The sequence below is a fragment of the Grus americana genome, chromosome 8, assembly GCF_028858705.1.
Source record: "Grus americana isolate bGruAme1 chromosome 8, bGruAme1.mat, whole genome shotgun sequence".
Taxonomy (NCBI): Eukaryota; Metazoa; Chordata; class Aves; order Gruiformes; family Gruidae; genus Grus; species Grus americana.
This window is the reverse complement of record NC_072859.1, coordinates 30,939,475-30,959,120: the sequence shown is the minus strand read 5'-3', so window position 1 is coordinate 30,959,120 and position 19,646 is coordinate 30,939,475. Positions and strand designations below refer to the sequence as shown.

The window sequence follows — 19,646 nt, the reverse complement described above, 5'->3', positions numbered from 1 at the left end:
TGCCAAGCTTTTAAAAAAGGTAGGCAGGGGAGCCTTGTCTCCTGCATGCCGCTGGCTGGCTGCCACGCCGGGAGGAATATTGCTGGCTGCTCCAGAAAGGGATTAACATGAAGGCATTTTTTCTGACAGTTAATTTTACGTATCGTAGTCCTTGTGACTAGAGAGGGTCAGGGATGAGGGGGAGACTAGGGGGAAAAAAAAAAAACCACCCCGCCTCGATTTATTACTCAGGTATAAAAACATATAAAGTAATGAATAAAATCCTAAAGCTGTAAATCTGGAGCTCAAAAACTAGGTGTGTAACGTGACGGAGAACAATTTAAGCTTTTGCTTCTTTGGGAGAGGTGAGACATTTGGACTTCATTTCACAGCCTGATTTTCATTAACCCGCCTTTTAAGAGTGGGGATTAGGAGAAGTCAGGCCCTCTGCTCCCTGACTGTGATTTATGGTGATATTGTCAAATGCCAGCGCCCCTGTCACGAGAAAGACAGGATTTGCTGCCACGCAATGGCAAGATCTCTTGAAATGCCCAGAAATAACTGGTGTTTACGGAGGCTTTGAGCAGCTCGAGTTGGGTCTGGTGGTGGCAAATTTTGGGCCTGAATCTGAAAGGTTTGGGGCTTCGAGTCTGTTGCGTTCAGGGTTTTCAGAGACAAAGATAAGCAGGCGGTTCCTTTGCTTTCCTCCAAAATCAGTTTGATAAGAGGGTAGTGGATCTGGCCTCTCCTTCCCAAACACACACTGATTCTTTATCTGGTTTATGTTCATTTTTTTTCCCCCTATGCTGGCATAGATCCGGGGTGCTATTTCACTTCTGTAAAGATGTGTCAACGTGCTAAACCAAACTCTAGCTTTTTTTTCTTTCTTCTTGTTTATCAAATCATAAAAAACATTTTGAGCACTGCGAAACTGAGAGGGAAAAGGAGGAGGACGGAGAGATGCTGGGCTCTGGGCTCCCCTTCCTCACTGTGGAAGCAGATTGCCGGTTCGAGATGCTCAGAACACAAAGAGCTGTCTCAGCCCTGCGTTTGCCACCCATCGCCGGTCTCGCACGGCATCTTTCCTGCTCTCTAACCTCTCTGTTGCCTTTCACCCGCAGATTATAACGGGAGAGCTCTACCGCATCCACTACCTGAAGGAGAAGTCACGCTCCTTTATCCAGAACCCCTACGTGGCTGCTCTCTACAAGCAAGTGGGCTGCTTCGTTTTCGGCTGCGCCATCAGCCAGTCCTTCACAGACATTGCCAAAGTGTCCGTCGGGCGCTTGCGGCCGCATTTCCTGGAAGTTTGCGATTTGGATTTCTCCACCATTAACTGCGCTAAGGGAGTTTACATCCAAAACTACACCTGCAGGGGAAGCGACAGCAAGGTCCAGGAAGCCAGGTGAGAGCCCGTGGTGTCAAAGCCACGGGTCGCTGCCGCCAAAATGGTGTTTTACGCTAAATATGTCTTAGGGTTTGTCTGCCAGCAATAGATGATGCAAACGCCGCTTTCTCTGCGAAGGCTGTAACTCCGTCTGCCAGGGACAGGCGGTTTCCCTCGGGAATTGCGGGACTTGGCTGAATAACATATCTTTTCCTTTCTCTTTACTCCTGCACTATTGTTTCCCCAAGCGGTTGCTCAATGTGGGAATTCACCCTAAGAGCTGAGCTCATGGTGAACAGATTGAGCCGTCTCATACGACGGAGCAGAGGACTTCTCCTCCAAGGACGCTCCACGCAGGCAGGGCTGCCAGCACCTCCCCTTCAAGCTCTCTATCAAATCCGTCAGATGTTTAGATTTGACACTTCTAAGGGCATGTTTCACATGCTGCGATTAAGAAGCAAGCAGCTTCTCCGGTTGCTTATTTCTTTATGGTTTCCTGGTTATTTGAGGCGAGACGATGAGTTATCGGGCTATCCTGGAAATAACTGCTGTCCCACGAGTAGACCAGGAAGGGACGAACAATGCGAGCATCCTGTCTGTCCGTTCGCTTTCTGCCTCGCAAGCGAGCGGGACATGTAACGGTGGTTTTATAACCCAAAAGATTGGGGGTTCTGGGTCCCTCTGCTTTGGTACCCTCTTGGTAGCAGCAGGCGAGTCACCATATTTCACGTAAAATTATAATAGCAGAGATGATAGCGGCTGGTTCTTAGCACCTGCTTTGTTTTGCAGGAAATCCTTCTTCTCTGGGCACGCGTCCTTCTCCCTCTACACCATGCTGTATTTGGTGGTAAGTAACCTCAGGCTTGCTTGAGATTGAGCTGATTTATCTCCTGTCCCCCTTTCCCAAGGCGCTCACACCCGTTCAGTAGCAATAACAACACGATGAGCATCGGAGATAGGGGGTCGGTTGAAAAAAAGAACAAGTCGGTGGCGGAAAGATCCGCTCTCGGCCCCCGCGGTGGTGTTTGGGATGGAGACTCCTGGGGTGATAGCTGAGCTGTGCAGCTTTGGGATATAGCCAAGGCTGTGATTAAATCCGAATCCTACTGATTCTGTGGATGACTTGGGCAATTTTGTTCGCCCCACGTTGTGGTTTCCACTGGGGAGAGCTCCGGGCGAGCCAAAATATCGCACCGACGGAGAGGGAAGATGCGCCGTCGCGGCTCTGTCGGGAAGTGAGGGCCGGTTCCGAAATGCGCCAGAGGAGCAGGTGGAGCAGCCTCTGCCTGCCGGGATCCGGAGCGGAGGGCTGGGACTTGTTTTTCTTTGTCAGTGAGAAATGGCTCTACCCTTCCTGCCCGGGGCTGGGGCCGGGGCGGCTGCCAAGGTGCTTCCTGCAGGGGCTGCGGGAGGCACGCTGCCTGTGCCCTCCCGGGGGCTGGACCCGCACGCAGCTTTTCGGGAGGATCTGGGTAGTGATTTGTGTTTGTTTGGGGTTTTTTAGATTATTATTATTCATAATTATTATTATTTATTATTATTGTAAAAATTAGGAAAAAGGTTTCAGATTCCTTAAAGGATTTGTGTCCCCCAGACTAGCAAGCAAAGAAACAGCACGGCACTGTTAAAAACATTAAATGTGAACTTTTATCTGTGAGCAGTGCTCCCCCCCTTTACCCTCTGAAAAGATAAGCTGTCACTGCTCCCTCCTGCCTTTTCAGCCCTGCATTCCCCCTCCCTGTTAGCAATTTCTGTGATTTAATTACTAAGATTTCCAGACTGGTGTGGGGGTGGCATATTAAATTCTTTCCTCATTCCCCTCCTCTCCCCCCCCCTGCATTTTGTTGTTTTGGGGGGTTTTTTAAATGTTCTGGGAAAACTTTTGAATTTCTTCAGTAACCATTTTGGCCGTTTCCTCCCAGCCGTGTTACAATGCAGAGCTGCCCCGGTGATGCTTCGCAGGAGGCTCAGCCCTCCGCCGCTGCCTTCGCAAAACTTTCCAAGCTGTGTTTGGAAACCATCACTCGCGCAGGCATTTATTTATTTCCGAGGAGATCTGTGGGCAGTCCGATAAGTCAGCCCTGAGATGCTTTCGAGCCTGGCATCCGGAAACAGCGAGCACTGCCAGTCCCTGTTAAGTAGGTGATGGTTTCTCTCCAAATACTCATCAAGGTTTGGGTCATCCTACCGGGTATTTTTGTAGGCGATGCTGCTCCTAGGCCTTTTTGGAAGCCGAGCCCGATGCTTTACCCTTTCCTGCAGCATCCTTCAGGGTAGGGGACAAACACCGGGGGGGCTGTGCCCCGCCAGGCAAGCGCTCACCCCCTCCCTGCGTTTCCACCCCACTGACTTCAGCAGTGGCTGCCCAAAGTCATCAGGGCTTGACCCTGTTTCCACAGGGCGCCGTGCAGACCACGCTGCTTTGCCAGGTTTTTTCCATGTTTTTCTGAAAATCCAGCAGTTACAGAGCAAGAGAGAAATAACAGGGAATGCCGGTGCCTGCGGGGCTGGTGGCAGGGGGTGCACTGGAGACCCCAAACCTGCAGCCTGCATGCAGCATTCCCATGGGACGTATGGAGAACCTGCGTGGCTCATTTTCTAGCGCAGCTTTGCACCAATGCCTGGTGGCTGATTTACTTTTTGACTTTGCAGCAGGCTTCAAAAGTGGCATTTAGCGCCTGCGTAATGCCTCGGAGCAGAAAGCTACCTCTGATCTCTCTTTGCTGCCCTTCCCCGTCCCCACATGGGAGCACTTGGGCTATCGGCAGCCTCTGCCCTTCTCCCTGCCTGATCCGGGACAACAGGCTGCTCCCCTCATCCCTCTCCACGGAGGGTTTTTGACCCACGATCCCTTAATGTTTTTATTTTTGTCCCAAAACTGGGATAAGGTTGGTAGCAGACTCCATCTGACCAGCTGCTCGGTTGCCTTGTGCCTTAAAAAGTGAGGGGAAAAATTACACCAAGTGTTCGTTCATAAACTGAAGGGAGAAAAAAGGCAACTTGAGACAAGACAGTGTGACGTGGTGCATGTTGGAGGTGAGGAAACGGTGATCTTAAGGGTCTTTTCCAACTTAAATGATTCTGTGATTCTAACTTGTCTTGCAGCACCCTGCTCTCCATCACTCCAGCTCCCTGGCCACTGCCAGAGCCTGAATGAGAAATCTCACAGGAAAAGGGAGACAGAAAATCTGTCATGTTGGAGAGGCTGATAATACCCAAAAATAATTTTTTAAAAAAGCAATAATAATCCAGAGGGATTTTATTTAATGGAAAATAAACCCCTGTGTTTTGCCCAGCTCAGTGAATGAGTGGGGTTTGGAAGTGTGGTTAGAAATGTGGCACCTACCGTGCCAACACCTGCAGGAGGTGGCTTCGATGGATTTAATCAGCGAATCATCTCAATCAAAACAAAACAGTTGTACTCCAGTTCCCGGGAAGGGAGGGCTGTGCCGCAGCAGGTTGCTGCCGGTGCTTTGGATACCGGGAGTTTGCCGGGCACCTTTGCAGAGTGGGGATATTTGTGGGGCTGAGCGAGAGCTGCAGAGGTTTGGCTGATCAGCCACATCCCAAGCGCAGCGTCTACATTCCCTATTGAACAATACTTCATATTTCAAGGATAAGTCACTTCCCGTCTTTCCTGGCATTCCCTGGCTTCACTCTTAGAGCCCATTCTGAATTATAATGTTTTCAAGTTTGCCTCACCTGATGGAGACGGGTGCCAGAAAGCTTTAGTTGATCTATTAAAAGATACTCAAATTCTCACGCATCCCACGGGATTTCCCTGCACCGTGGGGCAGGATTTGCCCGGGTGTTGGCGGTTCCCCATCACCCTGCGCAGCAGCAGCGCCCTGCGGTATCCATCAAGGAGAAGCAGTTTGGCCATGGGCTCCCGTAGGAAAACGCAGAGAGATGCCAAGCCCTGGAGGGCTTTGGGGGAAAAGTCCCAAGGAAAAGGCACTTGCAAACGGTAAAATCTCCTGGGATTTAGTTCTAAACACTGAGACTTCAGGGCTAAGTTCCTTGCAGCCTTCTTGTCACCAAGAATACCCAATTAACATCAGGCCTTTGTATAAAAAATTTAAAAGGGGAAATTACGCTTGGCTAATCTTCTTTGTCTTAATTTTCCTTGCTTTGTTACCCCTTGGCTGAGTGAGCCTGTAATACGTATTTATAGCAGGCTGAGGAAAGAGGAGGTATGTAACGGCTTATTCCACGCAACCCCCCGGACCTGACCCACACCTCTCGGTTTTGTTTCGCTGGATGTGGGGAGTCTCTGCGGAGAGCGATGGGGGCTTTCCACTCCCCTCGAGCGCGTGAGACCGTAATGCTGACTATTTTTTTTTTCATGGCACGAAGTTGCCTGGCACCGCACAGAGGATGCAGAAGAGCTAAATATCGGAAAAGCAATGTTGGCTGATTCTGCATAAAAGGGGAGTAAAACAGGGCAGCTTGTGTATTTAATGTGCGTTGGTGGATGAGGTGGAAGACTTGGGATAAGAACGGGGTTTAGTGTGTTCTACTCATTTATATGAAAAATTGGAGATGCTGCTGGTTTCGTGTATCTGGCGAGGCTTTGCACTGGGCTTTCTTGCTGAGGGGTGGAGAAGGTCCTGGTACCCTCGTGCCGCTGAGCGATGACGTGCCAGTGTGAAGGTAACCCCGCGGTGGTTGTGGACTTGGAGTCGAGTTTAGCGGTGACCTAAGTGCATCAACTGGAATTACATCAAAGGCCAGGGCTGAGGTGGGAACTGCATTGCTGAACTGATGGGGATATTCCCGACGGGGCGGGGGATGCCGTACACCCAGCACGGGCAGGGAAGAGGCAAACAACGCATCCCTTTGGTGCTGGGAGCTCTTTGTCCTTCTCCTGTCCTTGTCCCCTGGCCATCTTGGTGCTAAAAACTGAATTCTGCTGTTCCCCTTCCCCCAGCTGGCTTTGCCCAGCCAGGGCAGTGCGTTACACCGGGGTGAGTTGGGTTTGAGGCGTTTTGGCCCCATATCGCTTTGGGTACCGCTCCGTTTGCAGATGGGGCTGGAGGAGGAGGTGACTTCAGGTCAGACAGAAAGAAGACCAGCCATTTCCCAGAAGGAAACCGTAGCTGTGACTAAGGGACGTGGTTGATGGAGTTCAGCCTTGCAGTGGGGAGAGTGTGAACAGGATGGGATTTCTGGGTGGCAGAAAAGCCCCGGAAGGCTGGAGGTGATGCTTTTAGCTGGTGTTCCCTGCCAACTCCTCCTTGAGGAGTTTGCCTGGGGATTGCATGTGGCTGTGGGCTGTCCCCACCACCACTGTGGAAGTCCCCTGGCAGAAGAGCAGTGATATGACATCCTTCAAGCCATCTGCTTTGTGGTAACTCAGCCTCTGCCAGGAGACAGTGGATGGGAGCTCCAAATAACTGCTGCTCTGTGTGATCTTATTTCATCCACACTTGTTTCTGTTGATGGTCTTCCTGATTTTTTGCTGCCCTGTGATGGTCTGTGGTGGAAATAACCCTGGTTGTGGTCTTGCTCCTCCATCCCCTCCCAGGAAGGGCTCCATCCAGCCCCACGTTCCCATCCAAGTCTGGCAGTTCTTAGCAGGCAGCACTTCAGGTTTGCTCCCAGGTTACAAACAAAATCCTTGCAAAAGCAGGTTTTCAGATAAATTGCCAGAAACTTCCCACGTCTTATGGCACCAATTCCTGTTTTAGCTAAATTCTGATCCTTTCAACCTCTATGCTGCCCTTTCACTTCTCTTATTAACTCGGTTTTTCTTTCATACTGAGGGCAGAGGCAAAGTTCGGAGCATCCTGTACAGTCTCTGACGTAGCGCATGCTCATAGTATGCCTGTGGGATATGAAAAGTGCTCTTACCCTCTTTTTTTTTTCTTTTCCTTTTTTTTTTTTTTTCTTATGAATGGGGAACTAATGAACATCTTTTCCAAGAATTTAATTGCGTCAGTAAAAGCAGCTCGGTCGAGATCCTCAGGCTGGTAGTGCAGTGTCCGAGATGCATCTGTTCGGGTGGGTTTTACTTCTCCAAGATACGCAGGTGTGGGTGTGAGTTGGGTGCTGGGGACTTGGGTGGCACCCAGCACACGCCGTACGGTGCCACGCTGCCCTCGCACACCTTTTCCAGGGCTCAAGTGTGTCGATTAGGTGCACAGTTCAGAGCTGTGCTTTGGAAGGAGCGGGTCAGTATACAAACTTGTTTATTTTTTTAATCGCTTCAGCCCCCAAAAATGTCTGCTTTATTGTGTGTTCAAGCTCAGGGTTAACTTTTTATTCCTAATTTTTAATTGCTACTTTGCTTCCTTACCTGTGGATGACCTATTTAGTCCAAGCTTGTGGGATGGAATGGTTTGAGGGGATGTCAAGGCTGTGAAAAAGTGACAAATGTCAGATTATCCAGCAGCAAATGTCAGTCTTAAGGGGTTTGATGTGACAGAGACTCAAGACTAAAGTAGGACATTAGGTTTCCAGTCTTCCTGGTAGAACCAAGAGTAATAGTTTATAAGATATAATACTTGGAGCTAATTTTGCTCTGCAACAATGTCCTGGAACCTAAGTTTTCTACTGTCACCTGGGCTGAGACTCTTGAATCCCGAGCCTGAACTATGGCAACAGAAGCATGTTTTCATATCTTTTGTGTGCTTTAAAAATCCTACTCGCCACAAATGCTGACTTTTCAAGGGAAGTTGTCTCTATACTGAGAAGTTGTATCTAAAGATATCGCCCCCCCCCAGCTCTCCATATCACCACCTTCACCCAGGAGTATCCTGCCTGCACAGTTTATTCTGTGGCAGATCACTGGGTCCACAAGTACCATGGCAAGGAAAATTCAACCAGCCTAAGCCTTGCAAACCAGAAGTGCAGTTCCCTGCTAATGAACCGCATAGATATTTGCTCGCAGGATGAAGTGCCTGCTGTTAAATCACTGCAAGTGACTGTGCAGGATGGGCTTGTGCTATTTTACAGCTCCAGCTTTCCAGCTCAGTGGTAGCTGCGTTTTACCTGGGGGGAAAGCATCTCCTCATCGATGCTCTTTTTTTTTTTGTTGTTACTTTTTTTTAGATCCTCCTGGTCGGAACATACCTCCTAATTTTGATACACTGATTGTTGACTCATCTTTCTCCCCAGCGTAGGAATTACCACCACAAACTAGAGAAACAGCCCAGTGGTCCATTTGCTGTGCTACACCAGCGAGAGTTTGCTGTGGGAACCCAGAGAGCTGTAACTCGCCCTGTAGCAACGCGTGCACGAGTTTGCACAGCGTGGGGTGTGTGCCGTGGTGACGTGGCTCCGTTCCCAGACTCTGGCTGGGTTGCAGATCTATTCCCCAGAATCATAATGTGCATTAACCAGCACCGAGCTGTTTTGGTACTGCTTCTTTCCATGTTAATTGGCTAACAATTTGGATAATTTGGAGCATCTGCTCCATTCAAATGACATGATGTTTCATTTCCTCTAAAGAGCCCAGTGTGTGTTCTTTCCAAAAAGGGGTAAATATAATGTGTATGCAACAGCCAGACATACTAAATTGGCCAAAACGATGCTTTCCCCTTATCAGCCTTCCAATTAATTCTGCTTTTATAGGTAAATGGTGTCATTAAGTTATTTGTGGTTTCAGGGAACCCAGTGAGAACTTTATTCCCTTCTGTATCAAGGCAGTGTAAACTGCTCTGGGTGTGTAAAAGGGATCGTAAATGGATATTAAACCCCTTTCCAGCCCTCTGATGTTGCAGAGTCCCATGAAGCACACTGGGTCTGACTTCCAGCACTTCATTTAGGTACAGGCAGAAAATACCTGCTGCGGCTGAGCCCACGGGCAGCGGGGCCGAGCTGCAGGGGCCGAGCAGCGTTTTCCAGGTACTTTTGCACTCTTCGAGCCATCGAGTGCCTCTCTGCTCCCCAAACCCGAAGGTTGCTGCGGCGTGCGTCCCTCCCTTCCCGCACCCTGCCCCGCTGAGCTGTGGGCAGCGAGGTGCCGTTTTCCTGTCCTCTCTTCCCGCCCGGCTTCCTGGTTCCCACAGGAACTGGCCGTGCCTTATGGACAAAATGGAAACGGGCCCGAGATAGTCATGGGGAGGTGGGGAGCAATGTCCATTTGACGTCACGTCAGCTTATCTTTTTAGGTCAAGCCAGGACCAGGATGGGTTGCTATTCCATGCTGGGTAGGAGTGACTTCCCATGCCGTGTGGTGGGGCAGCTGCTCCCTGTGCCCCTGCAAACCCCCACGCTCGGGCAGGGGAATGTGATGGCGATGTCAGAGGATTGCGTTTTGCATCCGCGTCGGCTGCGGCTGTGTCTGGAAATCCTTGGGGCTGGCTCTGGAGTTGTGGCATGCTGTGTTTATTCCTGCTTTTCTTCTGAGATGCTGCGGGTCCTGCGTGCCCCAAATTTAGGACCTTGCTTCTGTTACGCACTGAATAGTGGTGGGGAGGAATTTCCTGGATGTTGTGTGTGTGACTTTGATGGACTCGGAGGCTGAAGCAGGGCTGGGAGGTGAGCCGGTATGCAGGGGGTCCCTGGCTCACCAAGGGAGGGCTGTACCCATCCATTTCTGCCCGCATCCCCTCCGTGGGCTAAAATCCCTCGGAGGCCACGCGTTTGCAAAGAGCATCCTTCTTTGACAGCTCCCCACTCCTTGAGCCACGAGAGTGCGGGTACCCCACAGCCAGCCCCACAGAGCTGTTGCTGCCACGCGTGCGCGTTTTGGCCACGGCTTCTCCTTTGCTGCCCTCAAATTAACGCAGCCTTTTTGTTTCCCTTTTTTCCCCACAGTTTTATCTGCAGGCCAGATTCACGTGGAAGGGAGCCCGCCTGCTCCGTCCCCTCCTCCAGTTCACCCTCATCATGATGGCGTTTTATACCGGCCTGTCCCGCGTGTCGGACCACAAGCATCACCCCACCGACGTGCTGGCGGGCTTTGCACAGGGGGCCCTGGTGGCTTACTGCGTGGTGAGTACGGCAAACCGTGCGGGGATGCTGGGGGGGGGGGTGTCCTGGGGAAATAGCGGGGACGTCCCCAGCCCGTGCTGCTGCAAGCTCACGTAACCCCCCCGTTACAGCTGGGGACGTGGCAGCGTGCTCTGGGGGTTTGGTCCGGTGTCACCCCTGTGTGCAAACACCCTGGGCAGGTGGAGGGCAGCTCAGGAGCGGAGCACCCTACCAGCACAACGGTGGGTGCTCTGACGGGCACCCAGCAAAGGAGGGGGCACCCGCCGGCGCTTTTCTCTCCCTCTGAGCAATGGCGCTGCTGTGCTGGGGGGGAGAAGCAATTCTTCTTGTCTCCCACTGAACAAATAACGTATTCACCAAAAAAATACAACATTTAGGGCTTTTCCCCATCAGCCTTGCGCTCCAGGAGGCTTCTGGGCAAAGGGCCCCTTCGCCCAGGCAGCTTGGGGCGCTGAAAAGGCGTTCCAGCAAGGGAGAATATTTCCCTTTCACCCAGCGGCATTTGCTTCTCCAGCCGCTCTCGGTAACGAGCATCGGCTCGTTTGCAAGGATTACCGCCAAGCCCCCAGTGGGGAGTCTCGGGTAGTTGGGATTATGGCTCTTCCCTGCACAGTCCAGCCAAAAGCCGTCCCTGGGAGCGGGAGCCGGTGGGCGAGGGGAGGAGGCAGGGTGTCTCGCTGCCTCCTGGGGGGGTTTTAATGGACCGAAAGGGCTTGTGAGAAAACGGCGAACAAAAGCCGTGCCCGCTTGTCCGCGGCTGCCGGGCTTGTTCTCGTGCAATTCACTTTCCAAAGAGTGACCTGATTGCGCAGCGCTGTAACTCGAAGTGACACATGTAAAGGTTCGAAGCGGGCAGGCTGGGGGGCACCGGGTCGGGCGGCTGCCTCGCCTGGACACAAAGGGGCCGGGGGTTATGGGCGCTCCGTGTCTGTACAAACTCCTGAAAGCAAGGTTTTAACAGCTTACTGCTTTCTTGGGGGATTTTGGGGGGGGGGGGTGGTTTGTTGGGTTTTTTGTTTGGTGTTTTCTTTTGACTGATCTAAAAGTAAAGCAGCCCTGGAGGCAAGGAATTAAATTCGCTAACATTATATTTTGCAAGGAGAGAAAATAGGTTATTTATGTACTTTCTACTCATTGATAATGTTCCCAAGCCAAGACAAAAATGTCATTGTCGGGAAGTTTTTATGAAGTATTATTAACTCTCTGAGCAGTAGCTGTTGGGTTTGGCTGTTGCCTGATGCCCATGTCCCATGCACGGCCGGGAAATTAGAGAAGTTGCGTACGGATGCGTGCCTTCACAGCTCCTGTGTCCTTCATACCAACGTTGCCAGGGTGTTTTTCCAAATCCTGGAAATCATTTTCCATCCCAGCAGTTGCTGTAGCACCGTGATGGCAGTGCTGGCAGCCCTAGGGAGAAAAGGGTCCTGGGCAAGGCAGGGAGCAATGGAGCAGCTTGTCTCAGTCCAGGTGTCCGAATTTGTCTCGTGTGGGCTTGCCGAGACACCAAGTGCCCCTCACCAGGCAGGTTCACAAGGGGGTATTTACCTCTCCGTGTGCCTTTCTGCTTGGGAAGTGGGGTAACAGCAATATATAGGGGGGAGTAGGGACCGGGAGATCCATCCCTGGATCCCGGCAGCAGTTTCAGAGAGACAATAGCTCTCCGGATGCTCGGGACGGGCGTCCGGATGCTTCCTGGCTGGGATGAGCGGCAGGGCTGGCCGTCCCCTCCCAGCCCTCCAGCAGCTGGAAGCTGTGCTGGGAAGGGGAGGCTGCAGCAGCGCTGGGCTGGCTTTCCTGTACCGAGGCAAACCGACATAGGAAGCAGCTGCCTGAAGGTTCTCAGGCAGGCTCGGCTTTGCCCGCAAACCCAGGGCAACCTGCGCCGCTCTTCCCAGCCAGCTCATGGAGGGCGCGGTGGTCCCCAAATCCTTTGCAGGCCTGGCTTGGTGGCCGGGGACATCTCAGGCAGCAGCTTAGGACTTGGGCAGGGTTTAAACCCAACCCTTGTCCCGCTTCATCGGCTTGCGAAGAACCGGCAGTATGTTCTTGTTCTCCCAAACGCGGCTTTGCTGGCGTGGGCCATGGCCCAGGAGGGACCGGCAGAGGTGGCAGCAAGGGACAAGGGGAAGAGTCGCCCTGAGACCCCCTGGAGTTTGCATTCAATGTAGAGTTGAGCAGCTTTTGGCTAAAATTACTGGTATATCAGAGCAATTACTGGTATATCCTGGGGGTCCTTGCCCAGCTCTGGGATCCAGCTCTCGTGCACGGGATGCTTGAAGCAGAGGGAGGGACCTGAAGAAGGCTCGTCACCTCCAACCCACCCTGCGTGCTCCCAAACACTTCTTCCCCCAGCAAAGCCTTCAAGAGTCCACTCTGATGATTGTCAAGGGCCGTTAAAATACCGTAGTTATCAGGCTGTAACTTTCAGCAGAAACCAATTGCGGGTTTCATCTCTGAGGGCTGCCGGAGCTTAAATCCAGGTTGTGCTGCAGCAGACACGTTTGTCCTTCAGTGCCTGAAATAACAAGCAGAAGACATTAGTGTCAAGCGCTTCCAGCTGATGAAACATTCGACTCGGATCCAGGGTGAAATACGATGAGGATTTCTTAAATGGAAATCGTTTTTCTGCGTGTTGTAGGCAGCCTGCGATGTCGTGTAGTTTATGTCTCTTGTGATGGAGAGAGAAAAGCGGAGGCGTCGGAAGGATGTGCTCCTTCTGCTGTTGCTCTGCTTAGCTCACATGACTTGTTTTAACCTCCCTGTGTTTGTGATTTAGGGGGGGTTTTTTCAATATCATGGAAAGGAATAGGAATTGTTAAGTGGCAATATAAGATATTGGCTTACTTTGTATAATACGCGCTCGGTCTTCTGCCATCAAGTTTTCTTTATGGGTGGAGAGCACCTTCTACAGGAAATGGAGCTAATCCAACTGCAAAACTTTGCACGTTTATTAGTCCTTTTTTGTGTTAAACAGTTCAAGCATTAGGAGGATTTAACACACTGTTTTAACCCCCAAAGATCACATTTCATGATTCCTATAAGTGTTTATATAACCTCCAGCCATGTTAAAGTGAAATATAGTTTAAAGAGAAACGAAACCTCTTACCCGGTCCCTGAATTAAACCCTGAAAAGCAGCGAGCAGCACAGTAAGAACTAAAATACCCAGGATGACACCCCACCATAACTCATTCCTGTCCAAAATAAGGACCAGACTCTGTGTAATCCCCATATGCTTCTCGCGCTCAGCAATCTCCTCCCATAAATCGATTTGTCATGGCTATCTCGGTGCAGAAATTGGACATCTTTTTGATTGAATCCAGCTCTCCAAGGTGGGCAAGCGAGCGAGATGGCATCAGAAACACGCCAAGCCAGCCGAACGGGGGTTTTACAGTTATTAACGTCCCAAAAGAAAACCATCGCCAGAGCGGTTCAACGTGTTTTTACGCTGCGATGCTGCAGCAAGAGGCCAGGCTCCAGCTCGTGATCCTCGGAGGGTTCAGCTGGATCCTGTTGTTTAACCAAAGGCACGCACGCTGCCACTCGGATGCCCTGCGAACAACTTTATTGGCTCTGTTGCACAACTAGGCAGCCAAACACCAGGACATACATGGGGAAAAAAAAGAAAAAAAAAAAAAAAAAGAGCTGGTTTCTATGTCAGCTCCTTCCTTGCTTTTCCACGAAGCAATAAAAACTGAGAAACAACAGCTCAGCTTCCTGCATCCTTGGTTATAATTGTAGGAGTAAATTGCCACTTACAACAGGTTCACTGTTCAGCTCGGTTCCTTATCTGCCCGTGCTGATAGGGACTTGCAAAAGTTGTTTCCAAGGACAGCTAGACCCGCGTAAGCCTCTGGGTAGCTAGAAAATGTGGAGATGCAGATGGCAAAACCTGATCCCCCTCCCCGCGTTACCCAGCCTGGGTGTGCTAATTAATAATTTGGGCTGGCGGCGGCAGTCGGTGGCAGGACTGAAGTTTGGGGCTTTGGTGCCAGCTAACAAAACGATGAGTCCTCGCCACTTTTTGCCCCGTCCAGAGGATCCATGCTGTCTGACTCTCTTCCCTTCTGGCGCAGAGCTGAGGTTTGGCAAGGGAGAAAGTGCCCCGGTCCTGGAGGACCGATAAGCTTTGTGCAGCGGCTGCCAAGGGAGGATGTGGAAGTTTCCTCCCAGCGCTTTGTTTCTTATTGTGTTCCTACCTCCCGAAATTGCCAAGCGCTGGCTTTTTCACATCCGGGAGAGGGGTTACATCACGGGATATTTAGGAAAAAGTAGTCAGGAATAGCTCCTCCTCTCCTTAGGCTTTGGCTTCAGGACCAGACCCTGGCTCTGTACCGGTGCCTTGGTGGGGCATGAGGAGAGCATCATTCACCGTTGACTCATTGCTGATAACTTTTAACGCAGCTTTGATTTGAAAGCTTTTAATTACCTACCTGATGTCTGGCTGAATGAATTGTTTCTCACCAACTCCATCCCTAAGCTCGCCGTGAGTCACACCAGCCCTTCGGAGACCTTTGTTATTTTATTGGAGTATGGGCCGTGTCTCTGTTTCCTGATTCATGCAGTGAGAGATGAAATTGTTCCGTAACGGGTTTTTTGCTGTATTTTGTGAGGTCTGAGCCTTTTTCTCTGTCGTACAGAAAGGTGGTAGCAGGCACTTGGGATTTCACAGCTATCGGTGTTGCAGGCAGGCATTCAATAGCACAGAAAGTGCTATTTTTGCAACTTAAAAATATGTGAATATGCTGTAAACCAACTTTTTTGAGCAGAGCATCACCCAGTGTGGCTAAGCTTGCCTTTTCCACTTGTTCTTACAGGTGTTTTACGTCTCAGATCTCTTCAAGCCCAAGACAAAGACTTGCCTGCCTCCACCACCCATCCGGAAGGAGATCCTTTCACCTGTGGACATCATTGAGCGAAATAACCATCACAACATGGTGTAGACCTTTGCGAAGTCGGATGGGTGTTGTATTTTATTTTAAATTTTTTTTTTTTTTTTTTTTTTTTTTTTAAAAAAATGACTGCTGACAGCAACTACCTGCTGCTCTCAAATCTCATCAGACAGTAGAATGTAGGGAGAGACTTTCTTGCCCGACCAGTAAAGTCTTACTCTGTGGTCTTTTCAACTTGTGACATTTGGATGAGAGGGGTGGTGGTCAACTAAGTCAAAAGCGACAGTGAGAAAGAAAAAAAAATAAAAACAAAAAACAAAACGTGAAATTCAAAAGCCGAACAAACAAAGAGAGGTGCCGGAGTTCTGGATGTGCAATTGGTTTGAGTGTTCATGTTGTAGTGAACGCCAAATTATTCATAGGCTAATGAACACTAAGGGATTTTTGGAAAGCTGGCCATCTTAGGTTTTATTTACTATGAAGATTTCCAATGCCTGCGAGAAAAACCAACTCACGACTAAATTGTATAGCACTATCTACGAGAAACAGCACTGAGTCAAGATCTGGGATTGGTTTGTAAGAGTTGCTTTTTTTCTCTTTTTGATACTAGTTTATTTTTGCCTCCTCTACTCCATACTGTGACTTAGTTTAGAAGAAGCTTGCCCAGTCTAAAGATCTCCGAAGGGTCTCTGTTCACACTACACGCCTTTAACAAGCGGTCCTGAGATGCGCAGTGAGGCTGAATAGCTCCATCCTCTGCGCAGAGGAGCCACATTTCTTCCTCTCCACTCGCTCCCCAGCAGGGGTTCGCCCTGCCCGAGCCCCCAGGCGTGCGCAGCACCCACAAACGGCCCTTCACGAGAAGAGCATCCTCCGCTTCCCGGCCATCCCCTCAAAAACAAATCGCAGCAGATTTTCTGCGCTTCCCGCGGGAGCTGGCGGTTTGCAAGTGGGTAGCGGCGGCTCTGCCGAAGACGCCTTCGCACTACGACCTCGGGGCTGAGTCCCGGGGAAACTTTTATTCTGCAGTTTCGGGACGGGCTGCTGGGCGGCACGTCCCAGCCTGGGTGTCAGTCGGTTTGTGCATCCTCCCCTGGGCACCCCGGTGCACACCACGGCAGGTACCAGGTCCTGTGCTCCGCTCGGTGACACCGGTGGTAAATCAGTCGTGCCTCTATCGAGTGTGATTTTTATTTTTTTTTTTAATTTTTTTTTTTTTTTTGCCCGGAAACCACAGGTTCTTGGTTTGCAGCCCTTTCACAGAGCGCGTTTGCAAAGGGATCCCGCAAAGCATGCAGAACGGCCATTTGCACATCCTTCTTACAGAATCCGTCCTATCATTTCAACTATAGCAAGCTATGATTTTTTTATATATAAATATTATATAAATAATGTATAAAACCTTAAAAATTAACTATGTAAAATATTATTTCTGAAACAATTTTAGATATATCCACTATGACTATAAACTGTGTCCTGACCTGTGTTATTTACATTTTGCTGCTTAAAAAAGCATTGAATTAATTTTTTATAGTCGACTAAAATATTGTAGTTCTGTGGTAGTAATATTTTAATGAAAATAACTACAATTAGAGACATTTGTATAAAAAAATCATATTAAATTGTCTGTATTTTTGTAATGTTCCATTTTGTAAAGAGAAGAATATTCAAAGACTTTTGTAGAATACAAAACTGAAGTTTGTATCTGCGAAATTATTGCTGTATAAATGTGCTTTTTAAATAAAAGCTCATAACACAACTAAACATCCCGGCGTGAGCTGCGTTCTGCCTTCGGGTTGACCCTCCTCTGCCAGGGGAAATTGGGCCCTTGCCCAGCGGGACGAATTGGGCTGAGTGACCCTTTGGGATTTGGTGATACATGAGGGCATCATCTGGATTAAAAGGACCCGATGCCACTTTAGATGGGCGTGCAAGAAGATCCCACCAGCTCCTGGCTTGGGGGGACACAGGGACATTTGTGGGGTTGCGTTGCGTTGCTCCTGGTTATGCCCAGCCTTTGAGCGCATCCCTTTTTCTTTAGCAATATTATAAGCTTTAAAGAAATATTATTTAAATAAAAAAAGAGTCTGAAGAGCCACAGCCCAGCTCCTGGGTGTCCTGGACAAGGACTCAGGACTATGCTCAGCACCAACACCTTTTCCATGAAAAACAGACGCTTTGCAGCTGAACGAAAAACTTGCAGCTTGATGGGTTGCAAAGATGTAGGTGGAAGGGGAAAAGAAGAGGGAGGAAGAAAAAAAAAAAGCCCACAACAGCATGTGCTCCCAAATGCACATATGCACAGCATACGGTTACATTTTTTTGTCTTTTTTTTTTTTTTTTTTTTCCCTCAAGACAATGAACTTCTTGGCGGTGACACATGGTCAGAGCTGCGTTTCTGCCACTCCTTAGGTGAACCGCATCAGCAAGATAACGCGGCACAGAAATAATTTGCAAGAATGCATGACAGGAAACAAATACCACATCAAACTGCAAATAAATAGCAGGTGGAAATTAAGCAGGCAGAACTCAGCTAGCACTTGCTATTATTATCCTAATTAGCAGCAATATTTTATTTCGCACGGAAGAACTTTGTAAACCTGCACCTGTCCTAAATGCAAAGGGAGTTTTCGTTGTGCCGCGTGTGATTTGAAAGCATTTTGGGGGTTGAGCGCGTTGTAGAGGCGAGACTTTAGCTTCAGGGCAATGGCTGTGAGGACAGACTCTTAATCCCCAGTTTATCTCTAAAATACGCTGCTGGGGTCTAAGTGGCCCCGGGTTGGCGGAGGAAACCCCGCTGCGTCTGCGTGCCCCTGGCAGGAGCTCGGCCCCACGGAGACCTTCACGTGCGGGGCTGGCTCGGGCGCAGCAAGCGCTGGGCTGAGAAAAGTCTTCGCTTTGCATCCTAACCCCCAGCTACTCGGAAGAAAACAGGGATGCAGATGTCTGGGTGAAAGAGGAGGGCTTGGAGAAGTGTCAGAGGGGAAACAGCACGGGAGCCGATAAGAGCTGGGGCAGAGCCGGTGCCTGCGGGGCCGGTGAGTCGTGGGACCTCGCTCAGGATGTGTGGGTCAGGTGGGGGAGAAGGCAGAAGAGGCCATGGATAAATTCGTGGAAGGCAACAGGCTTGAACATTATAGCGTGGGGCTGAGCATCAGCAGTGCCAAGTCCTATTTCTGGCTGAGCGATGGTTTTAGCGCCGTCGTTTCCTCCTCCGCTTCCCGTCCGCCTCCCCGCTCCGTGCTGTCCGGTCCCATCCGTGCCCTCAGGCTGGGAGGGTAAGGGCGGCTTCGCACGGCAGCCTGTGCTCGGGGGAAAGCGCAGCTTTGCCAGGCCTCACATCCCCACCGACTGCTTGGGAAATAATTAAAGGCAAGTGGTAATTGCTGAAGGGATGGATGGGAGAAGGCTGTATGTGGTGGCACGGTCTGCAGAGACCTTTCTGGGTTAGCAGAGCGTAAAGTAAACGTTTAGGTGCTACAGGAGGAACCAAGGCTGATATTAAATGAGTGTTTCAATGAAACTCCGTAGAGAAGTGAAAGCATTTGGTGGGCTGGCTGGAGGAGCGGAGGTGTAGGTACCGCAAGCCGTCAGCACGGTGATGGGGCGTATCTCTTACCATCGCTTCCTGCAGGGCAGGAAGCAAGTGAAAGAGAAATGGGTGAAATGGAAAAAAATAACAAAGCCAAACCCATATGAGCACTGGGATCCCACGGCAACCACTTCTGCAGGCGGTCCTCAAGCAGCATCGGCGCGTGCAGCTGGAGCTCGCACCTTGTACCGCAGTGATGTTTGGTCCTTCACACAAATACGCGTCAGCAGGGATGCTGAACAGCCGGGAGACTTCAGGGCTGGCCTTTTGCATGCTGCTTTGCACGTTGCAGCTCTCTGCAGCTATCCCGGCGAGGGAGATGGATGAACAAACTCAGATGCGTTCATGCAAACGAGGCGCGTTGCTGGAGCCCGAGGCTGGATGCCTGTTGTGGCCTTTAGTGCTGCAAAACCTGGGCTCTGCTCATGCCGATGCTAATCGGAGGCTGTGGAGCACCCAGTGCAGCATCTGCCTTTGATACTCAGGCCTGGCTGGCAGATCCTTTCTGCACAAGGGGTTGTTCTGGTCAAACCTGTCTTTTTTTTTTTTGCACAGAGACCGGTTCAGCGTGTTTTCACAGGCCGGGATTCGTGTGTGCACCTGACTGCTATGAGAGCAGGTCTTTTGTTCCTGGGTAAGAAAGGTTTACGCAAGCCTCAGGTTTGGCCGTGTTTTGGTGTACCTAAACAGCTTCACTCAGCAAGTATGCTTGGCAGCCTTCAGAGGCTGAAGCTGTTGTACTTCTGCTCAATGATTTTCAGATATGAAGGTCTCAATCAAGGGAGGGGGAGGGAGGAGATTTGTCCTGCAAGCAGAGACCTGTTCTTCTCATGCTCCAAGACTACCTTGCTTTGGGTG

General features: G+C 50.2%; 1 protein-coding gene across 1 annotated transcript in view; it reads left to right on the top strand.

Moving 5' to 3' along the window:
- PLPP3 (phospholipid phosphatase 3) overlaps positions 1–16,960 on the top strand; it is a 45,820-nt gene extending 28,860 nt beyond the window's left edge. The window contains exons 3-6 of the mRNA XM_054833992.1: positions 1,101–1,384; positions 2,156–2,213; positions 10,130–10,306; positions 15,122–16,960. Of these exons, the coding sequence (XP_054689967.1) occupies positions 1,101–1,384; positions 2,156–2,213; positions 10,130–10,306; positions 15,122–15,247 (645 nt within the window). The 3' untranslated portion in view covers positions 15,248–16,960. The remainder of the gene's footprint in view (positions 1–1,100; positions 1,385–2,155; positions 2,214–10,129; positions 10,307–15,121) is intronic.
- The last annotated feature ends 2,686 nt before the right edge of the window (positions 16,961–19,646 follow it).